This window comes from Crocodylus siamensis, chromosome 13, assembly GCF_052110815.1.
Source record: "Crocodylus siamensis isolate JL-2025a chromosome 13, ASM5211081v1, whole genome shotgun sequence".
Lineage (NCBI taxonomy): Eukaryota > Metazoa > Chordata > Crocodylia > Crocodylidae > Crocodylus > Crocodylus siamensis.
Genome location: NC_143407.1, coordinates 7,524,747 through 7,534,142, shown reverse-complemented (window position 1 = coordinate 7,534,142; position 9,396 = coordinate 7,524,747). Strand labels below are relative to the sequence as shown.

The following is a 9,396-nucleotide window of genomic DNA, read 5'->3' as shown; positions in this document are numbered from 1 at the left end:
CACCTTAGTAGGCGATGGAGGATGGAAGTGAGCCAGAGGAATGAAGATCCAGGGTGCTGTGTGCCGGAGCCAGCACCCTCGGGCCAGACCCCAAAACAGCAGTGAGCCCCACTCTGCTCCAAAATGTCATCTTTATTGTGCCAAGAGGAGGGGGGGATTGTAAACAAGTATGAGAAATATACAGGTTAAGTTACTCCTCGTCTTATTAACAAAATAAAGCTCTATCTATATTTACAGTCATGTAAAAAAAAAAAAAGAAAAAAAGAGCAGCCGGTCACCTCGGCACAGCGTGGGACGGCAGGGGGGTACAAAATCATCCTGGTGCCAGCGCACGTCTGCCTGCACAGCCCAGCTCACACGCCACCTGGCCCAACGAAGCCGTGGGCTGAGCGCACCGGGGGAGACAATAAATAACTGGAACAAGGAGTGGGGCTGCGCCCTGCCTCGGAGAAGCCGCCACAGGCAGGGGGTGCAAAGCCGGGAAACTGGGGGGTAGGAGCAGGCCACGCGGATGGCAGCCATCAGCCCAGGGTGCGGAGGGAATTGGGGGGCCAGAGCAGGGAGGAGGGGGCAGGGAAGGAGAGGCTGTAGCACACGCGCACACAGGTTCACTTCACTTGCCAGCAATATTAGTCGCTTCTCTACACTGAAGACTGGTATGGACTTGGCCTCTTGCCCTCACGCCAGTGCTCCTTGCACACAGACACACACATGTGCACATGCACGCACTCATGCACAAACACACACACGGAGAGGTACATACACATACATACACACTTATGGATGGAGAGGCACGCACGCACGCAGATGGAGACATGTACCCTCCGCCAGCGACCTGCGCTGAGTCTATGCAAGGCCTGATACCAGGGTGATTGCCACTCCTGCCCCAGTCCCCCCCCCAACTACCCCAGTTGTCCCAGTATGTGACCACCTTGGGCCCCTCCTTAAGCTGTAAGCAAACCTGGGACTGCCCCTCTCCCCGGCAGAGGCACCATCCCAAGGGCTCCAGGTGGTGGTGATGCTGGGGAACTGTTATGGGGGCGGCACAATGTTGAACTGGGGTCATCAGCCCCTAAGGAGGCAGGCAGATGCTCAGCTACCATCAGGGCCAGGCCGTCCTCAGCTAGATGGCAGCAATAACTTGCCCCGCCTTCTTTCCCCCCCACCAAAAAAACCTAATTTCCTGCCCTTTTGCGCTGGCTGGCAAGGAGCTACAGGGCCTACCACGTCCCGCGGGCCTGCCCAGGCCACACCAAGCAGCCTCAGGCAGTGCCCACGTGCACTCACTGGCACTGCAGCACTACAGCCAGGGTCAGGCCAGTTGCCAAAAAAAAAAATTTTAAATAAAAGCAACCCCGCTGCCTTTGGCAGCGTCCCTCCCAACAGTTCATGCAACCTCTTGGAAAGAGACGGCCCATCTTTGGGCATCAGGCCTGCCAGGGCTAGCCTGAGCTGCGGGTGGGGTGCTGAGCCACGCAGTCCTGGCACACAGTGATTTGGATGGCGGGGGAGGGGCTACTAGCCCGCCCCCCCACGCCCAGCAGTCTGGTTCACATGGGGCAGGGGCTTGGGCGTTTCAGTTTGTCCTCCCCCGCCGTGCAGCCTGAGGACAGCCAGTCCTGCAGCACCCAGTGATGCCGGGACGCCCCCCCGGCCCCTTGGCTGGGACACGGGCTGCACATTGGGTGTCATGTCTGCGTGCACCGCCAGGGGCTGCTGGCCCCCTACGCCGGGCACAAGCACCAAGGACAGCCCCATGGCTCAGTGCACGGGCCCCTGGGGTCGTGCTGGGTGCAGGGCATGGAGCTGGCTGGCGGGTTTGTTTTCTGCACGGCTTTGGCAGCGGCTCTGCAAAGCTGCAGGAGAACTGAGCTCCACCATCCTGCTGGATTGGGGGGGAGGGTTAGTCAGCTGGGAAAAGGCACAGAGGACCCCCCCTTACCCAACCCCAGGGGCTCCCCGTGTACTCACTGCTGCAGGTTTTGGGGGGTGCGGGCAGGCCCCTTCCCTGCAGCTTTCTGGGGTTGTTGCGGGGGGGGGGGAGGTACAGGCAGCAGGGCTGGGAAACAGGCAGCAGCTTTATTTACAGACGGGGCCAGAGCTGTCAGGCGCACAAAAGGGCGCTCCTCTGAGACCTTGGCGCTTTCTCATGCTAGGCGAGAGCTAAAAATGACTCCATGGGAATTTACTGGCAGGCGGCAGCCAGTGAGTGGGAACAAGCAAGCGGCCCGTGGGGGGGCAGAGCGGGGCGCGGGAGCCGAGCGGCCTGGTACGGCGCCTGAATGAGCAACAAGTGTTCCCCACGCCGGTTGCTACCGAGCACAACGCAGACCTCAGTGCCCGGCTGAAGCGGGGCCACTGTGTGGCCACAGCTGCCCGGGCAGCTGGCTGGGCCCTGGACAGGTGAGGATGCACCTCGGCTGGCGCCACAACCGGCGTTGACTTCCTCGGGGAGGGGGACAGGGGAACAGGCCACGGTGGTCTCCCCTTGTCTAACCTCTGGAAAGGCAGAGTCCCTACAGACCCCCTTTGCAGCACCCCCAGGCCTGGGGAGGTCATTTTGATCGCTTCAAGCCGCACTGGGGAGAGGCGGACCAAGAGGCTGGAGCATCAGAGGTGGACCAAGAGACAGAAGCATCGGCCTGAGCCTGCTTCTCGTCTGTCCCAGGCTTTCCTGCCCGTCTCCACACACCGGGCACTGCTCACACTGTCCTGGGCATGGGGGCCTCCCCGCTGCCTGGTCCCATAGCCGGTCCTTGAACCTTCTTGCAGGCCCCGTGAATGCAGGCGCCAGCAGGTCTTACAGGGCAGCAGCAGGGTCTGCCGCCTGGCCGCCACTGCTCTGCTCTCAGCAGACCTCCTGGAGACACCTGCCTGCTTGGGCACCCGCTCTGGCCGTGCTCCAGCCCAAGCCTGCACCGCTGCCCCTCTCTGTCCCAGGAACATGCCCCAGTGCCAAGGAAGCATGTGAGTGAACCCCAGTGCTGCTCTGCACGGTGAAGCCAACCCCTTTCCCTCCAGAGAGGGGGCGTGAGGATGAGTCTGTGCCCCATGCTTTGGCACATGTCCGCCCCAGGTCCCCTGTCCACAGCCGGCGGTGCCCTATGTGCCAGGCCTCTCTGACGGGAGAGGCTCCTCCTGGCCCAGGGAGTGATGCTTTGCAGCACTGCTGCATCCCAGAGCCTTTTAGCCCAGGGAGCCAAGCCACAGGGGCTGTTCCCCCTGCCCACCTTGTCCCCACGCTCCCACCCTTTCAGTTCCAGGTGCTGCCCCTCCTCCGCTCGTGCCCACCCCACACACCCTCCCTGCCTGCCCCGGCTCAGTCCGTCAGCACCACTAGCTCCCCATCGCTCTTGTCCTCGCCCTCGGAGTCCTCCTCCTCGCTGTACCGGTACATCTCGCCATCCGCGACTGAGTGCCTGTCCTCCGCGCCGTCAGCCTCCTGGGCTTTGAGGCTGCGTGTGTTGATGATGACGGGCATGTTGGGGTCTGTGCCGCGGGGCAGGTAGTGCTCCATCAGCGGTGGCGTCAGCTGCAAACCCACTGGCCTCGGGTACAGGACATCTGAGGAGGTGGCTTGCATCTGGCTGCTTTGGGGTCTAAAAAGCAGAGGGACATGGTCACCTTGGTCGGGGGTAAGAGCTGGCTGGCACGCAGGCCTCCCTCCCCAAGGGACAGTGCTGACACCAGCTGGGGAGAAAATAGCATCCTGGGCAATTTCCCAGGGAAAATTCAATTTTCTGCTGGAAAAAAAAGAACTATTTTGACCAAAAAAACCTCAGAGGAAAAGTAGGACACACCAGGAAAGCCCCAGCAACCTCCCCATGCTCCCACTCCCCTCTATGGGCTAGGCTCCCCCAGCCTACCAGCGTCAAGGGCAAGGGAGGCCATCACGTCATGGGACCCCTGGCCCTGTAGCCTGGTGTGGGAGCAGGGTCGGTGGGAGAGCGCACAGCACGGGGCACCTTTCCCCGTTTGGCCTCTTGTCAGGCACCCCGGTGGTATTACCACATCAAAGCCTTTCGGTTTTCAAGTGTCATTTTCCAACACGCAGCAAGGCTTTTCCTCAGAATGCAAAGACCATGCATGAAAGGCTGTTTCGATGACTCACCCCCTCCTTTGTACATTAAAAACAAGTCCAGCTAGGGTGGGACATTGCCAGTCAGCCTCCTGTGCAGGGGTGGGGGGGAAGAAACCTCATGAAGGGGCCGTCGCCTTCTGCTCTTCCTGATCCCCCTTCGCCGTCTCAGAGAGGACACCAGGCACCAGCAAAGAGCTGGCTGCTGTGCCCAGGCCCCATTCTGTTCATGCCATAGAGCCCTTACTGCCAGCAGCTAATGGGGATTCTCCTTGACATCCCATTGCTCCAGCCTCGCACCCCACAACTGAGCGAGGTGTGCAGCCTGACCATGCCCGGAAAGCCCCAGCCCACCTGGAGCTCTCTGGGCCTATTCTCACCTTGACACCCCTGCCCCACTCCCCCGTGCAGCTTTGTCATGATGCAGCGCTGCCCGTCACTTCCTGTTCAAACGTCCACCCAGTTTTGCTACGCGCTGCTCTCTGCGCTCTGCTCCCGGACGCAGGGGGAGCCCTGCATGCATCCGCGTGGCTGGGAGCCTTACGCTATCAAGAAGCCCTGCCTGGCATCCTGCCTCCGGTTCCTCATCAAGGCCTTGTACTCGCCCACGCGAAGTCGCTTGCCCTCCACGATGCAGGTGCGCTTGGGTCGCGGCTTGTACTTGTAGTCTGGGTACTTCTCCAGGTGCTGCCGGCTCAGCCGTGCCTGCTCCTCGTAATAGGGCTGCTTCTCCTGGTTCGTCATGGACTTCCACCGGGACCCTGCAATACAATATGGGGAGGGGATGGGGGGAGATTTACAGGATGCCTGAGCTACCTTTGAAACTCCCATCACAGCCTTGGCCACCAGGACGAACCAGCACCAGACAGGGCTGCTGCGACTGCTAACGCTTGAGCTGAAAGAGTGTTGGCAGGTAGAAGTAGTAGGTTATTGTCCTACTGCTGCAGTTGGATGCCTCTCAGACTTCGCACTGTGTAGCCCCTTCAAGGCATCACCTACTCAAGGTTCACGGGCTTTGTGGCCATGACCAAGGAGGAGGGAAGGGTCTTACCACCTCCCCAAGCTCCCGTGAAAGCAGCATAGAAGTGTCTGCTCTCCACTGCTGAGCCTGAACAGCAGCAAAGCAGGTCCCACGGTGGGAGTACTCGCTGTGCTTTGCTAACATTAGTGATACCTGCTGCATGCCCATTTCACAGGTGGGGGAACCGAGGCACAGAGGGAAGGGGTGATTTGCTTAAGGTCCCTACAAAAAGTCAGCCTGGGAGCAAGATAACACAATCCAGAGGCACTGAAATACGAGTGTCCACACAGGAGCTTGCGCCAACTGAAAACTGACCCAGCGTTCCCAGGTCAATTTGGGTGCCCAGGCGCTGCTGTGATAAACGCATGCAAATGGCATTTTACATTTGCATACAACCCATGCAAACAAGCTGTACCACCCAACCTGAGTGATTTGCCCCTGACTGGTAGGTGCAGAGTTATTGGCAGGTCTCAACAGAGACACAGCCATCACAAGTAACGTGGCAGGGATCTCCCAGACATGCCACGGGCTCATTCCCATTGAAATGCAGCCATCCAGGCCTCACTCCACCTGCCCTGAAGGAGACCCCCTCCCCCAGCCCTGACCTTTCCTGGTCACCTCTCTGTCCTGTACTTCTGCTTCATTGTCCTCATAAAAGGTATGGCCAGCAGGTGCAACAGCTAAAATAGACCGGCCTGCCATGTGATGTGCATTCCTGCTTACTGACCTTTATTGTCATCCCGGGCAGCACCCAGAGCCAGAGCCAGAGGGAAAAAAGTGGGAGGAATGCGGGCCAGAGAGGGCAGGGAGGATCAGGAGGGGAAGGGAAAACAATCAAGCATCACCTATGGCAAGGGAATGGGAGAATCGGGGGCCAAAGGCCTGTACCGCCCTCCTCTCCTATGCCCAAAAGCAAGGGTGAAATGAAGAGGTCTTCCCACACCTTGTAGTGCTCTTTGGACCCAGTCCCTGGGCACAGCAGCTCCACTCAGATGCAGGCAGTCCAGCCAAGTCCAGTGTCTCTGATGCCTCGTGGCTCTCTTCGCCACTTGTCCCAGGTGCGCTGCTGGCCAGTGCATGCTAGCAGGGCAGGAAGGGAGCTACACACGTGTGTGGCCATCTGGCCTGCTGGAGAGCTTGGCCTTCACCTTCACGGTAGCCACAGGCATGTGTGCATGCAGCGGGCAGGGCCAGGGATGGGGCTCGGTGCGGGATTGTCTCAGCTGGCTCTGAAAGATTCTGCCCTCCATCATCTCAGCAAGCGGGCGCTGCTCATGCCACAGGCGTCTCATGCTTTGCCTCCTCCCCTGCTCCCCAGACTGGAAGGGATGGGACCAGGGAGGTCCCTCTTCCAATTCAGGCCAGTGGACCTCACACAGAAGACCATATCTGTCTCTAGTCTAGCCAAGCCTTTGCTGCAAGGTTATGAACCATTAATTGCAAGGCCACACACAGAGGACTGGAGGGACTGGAGTGTAGGTCCCTGCTTTCACTGGCAGCCCCAGTCCCCAGCTCAGACCTATTTTGAACTGCACACGCAACCACAAGGCACAAGGCCAGATCTGCAGAGGACAGTCTGGAGCAGGCCACAGGCAAAAGGAGGGCAAAAGAGGCCACTGCCAATGCAACAACAAGGGAAGGGGTTAGTGAGTACACACGGGATCCTAGCACGGGGGACATGACAGGAGAGCTTCCTGCATCACCGGCTTTGAAACACCAGTGTGAGACACACACACACACTACACACCCACCAGCTGGAAATGCCAAGGCTACAGTCTGCTGTGCCTCTGCTCCATTACCCTTCATGCCAAAACACCATGGGCCGGCTCTCTCATGGCTGGGCTGGAGTCACCTGCACCCATGCAAAGGAGAAGTTGCCAAATCAGGGCGTTTGTCTGCACCGGCATAAACAGCAGTGCCAGGCAGCTTGAGAGAATGGATCCAGAGCTCGGGCAGTGCCTCCCCCTGTTAACTTTGGGCCGACACAGGGTGCTCTGCAGCGCGAGAGCCCTGCCAGGGCACGGAGCATTTGTCCTTACCACTAGGCAACTGCACGGTCTGTCCCGCACAACAGATCTTGCTCTGCCTTTACGCACTGATGAGAAATGGAGGCTCCAGACATTGGGTGCCTGGCTCAAGGCCACTCAGAGACCCAGTGCCTGAGCCGGCTTCTCACACGCCTGCTATGTGTACAGGCCCCCCACGGCAAGAATCCCACCAGTTATTTAAAGCTCCGCTATGGTGTTGAGTGAGCAGACAGGACACCACAAAGCGTCTACTCCTGACATACCCCAGACGCTGTGGTTTGCCATTGATCTCAGATCAGATCCTAGCCCAGCCATCCTTCAAAGGGAGCTGCTTTTTTCCCCAAGAGTGGAGCTGTGAGACAGGTGCGTGAGACCAAATTGACAGCACACGCCGAGGGCAGGCCACAGAAACCCTATGCTGTGCTTCAAGCGTGCCGGGCTAGCAGCCTGGGATGGACTCTTTGGAGACCGCACACGTGTCTTTAAATAGCTAGGGCGGGGGCTGAGTGAAGCTGGGACGGTGTGGAGACTCAGTAAGTCTGCGGCGCAGGGACCATGGCTGAGACGAAGTTGAGGTCTGCTGCAGAGGGGTTTGATACACAGGCAGCAGAAAGAAGGGTGCAAGCCTGCCGGAGATGCTAGTACAAGATTGCGCTCTATGGGCTGTGTTTTCATCCAAAATCTCCAATCCACTCTCTATGGCTTAAGGCAAAATGGTGCCAGGAACACTCTGGTTTAGCACCGTGACAGTGCAAAACAAGCATCTACAAGAGGAAGATCTCACGGGGCATAACCGCTCTGGGAGGAAAATGGTTCGTGTCAGGAAGTCTGTAATCTATTCCCAGCAGCAGGTCAGAGGCAGGGGTAAGCGGGCAAAAGCATGTCTCCAACATGCCCAGACTCCAGGCAATGCTTTCAGCCATCCCTTCCCTGAGCACCAGGGCAGAGGGCTCCACCACACCTGCCTCCTCCATGGGATGCACTTACCCAGGATCTTGCTGATACTGGAGTTGTGCATATCTGGGAAAGCCTGCAGGATCTTCCGCCGCTCGTCCTTGGCCCAGACCATGAAAGCGTTCATGGGCCGCTTGATGTGGTTGTTGTTCCTGGACTCGGGGAAGTGCCGTGAGCCTGAGGGAGCACAGCAAGGAAGAGTCAGTTAGGAGGCCTGGAAAGCAAGGACACAATACAACCTGCAAGGGGACGAAGCAGCCAAGTGCTTCTCCCAGCTTGGAAAGTGTTTTAAAGAGGGCAAAGGCACTGGTCACAGGCCCCCATGGAGACGGAGGCTCAAATCCCACCTCACTTGCAAGACCAGACCAAATGTCTGTTCACAGTTTGGAAGTTTTCATTCTTAGCAGCCCAGCCACAGAGACCCGGGATCCCATCAACCTGCTTCCCCGACTGGACCCGTGGCTTCTCAGACCTTCTAGGAAAATAAATCTCAGCCCCTTGGAGCCTGGTTTTTCTGTAGTGTTAGCACTGACAGCTCTCCCGAGCCTCGCTGGATCCATGGGGGGCTCAGCAGCTCTCACTATCGAGCTCCCGAGGTCTCCGGGTGGACAAGGCAGCACCTGAGCTAAGCAGGAGGACACACTCCAACGAGCGTGGATGAAACAAAGTGCACAGGTCTCAGTTCAGCTCCAAAGCAGTATTTTCCTTCCTCACCTTCACGAAAGGTGTACAACTGGAGCTCAGAGCAAGGCGCATCCGTGGGGCTTGTGGAGCTGTCTCAACAGCTCCCACAGGACGGCCCACAATACAGAAAGCACCACTTTGGTGCAAACTACAAGTGCTCCATCAGCAATGGAGAGCCCCAGAGTAGGGCTGCAGAAAACAGGTGATCGACTGGCCACAAAGGAGATTGCCACACCCTTCAAACAAGCACCAGCCTTGGTTGTTCTCCACTGGGAGCTGTTTTTAGAGCACAGGCTGATGGAGCAAGGTGGAGAAAGGAAAGTCCGGAAGAGGAGGAAAGGTAGAGAAGAGCAGGAAAAAAAGAGGGAAGGAGAAGCCACACACAGCCTCGGCCCAAAGAAGCCCTGTGGCAATCGGCATCCAAAGCACGTGGCACATCTCAGGCCCAGTGGAAGGCGTCCTTACCGTCCATGTCACAGGTTATCATGGCCTCGTCCAGCCTGTGTGCACAGGTCTCTTCCACCCGCTCTTTAGCCGGGGAGGAGTCCGCTCCGATGTGGTCCTACAGGCACACGGAGAGCGGAGGTTACTTCCAGCTGCCGATGTAAGGAAGTGGGCTGGCAGTGGAGTTA

General features: G+C 58.4%; 1 protein-coding gene across 7 annotated transcripts in view; it reads right to left on the bottom strand.

The window, feature by feature from the left end:
• Nucleotides 1–112: 112 nt before the first annotated feature.
• SOX13 (SRY-box transcription factor 13) overlaps nt 113–9,396 on the bottom strand; it is a 70,545-nt gene continuing 61,261 nt past the window's right edge. For 6 of the 7 annotated variants that reach the window (XM_090024950.1, XM_090024949.1, XM_090024953.1 and 3 more), the window contains exons 11-14: nt 9,230–9,326; nt 8,114–8,257; nt 4,623–4,839; nt 113–3,599 (exon numbers count right to left, since the gene is read on the bottom strand). In XM_090024950.1, coding sequence (XP_089881076.1) covers nt 3,320–3,599; nt 4,623–4,839; nt 8,114–8,257; nt 9,230–9,326 — 738 coding nt within the window. In that variant the 3' untranslated portion in view covers nt 113–3,319. The remainder of the gene's footprint in view (nt 3,600–4,622; nt 4,840–8,113; nt 8,258–9,229; nt 9,327–9,396) is intronic. The other variant, XM_090024956.1, reaches the window with a different exon arrangement.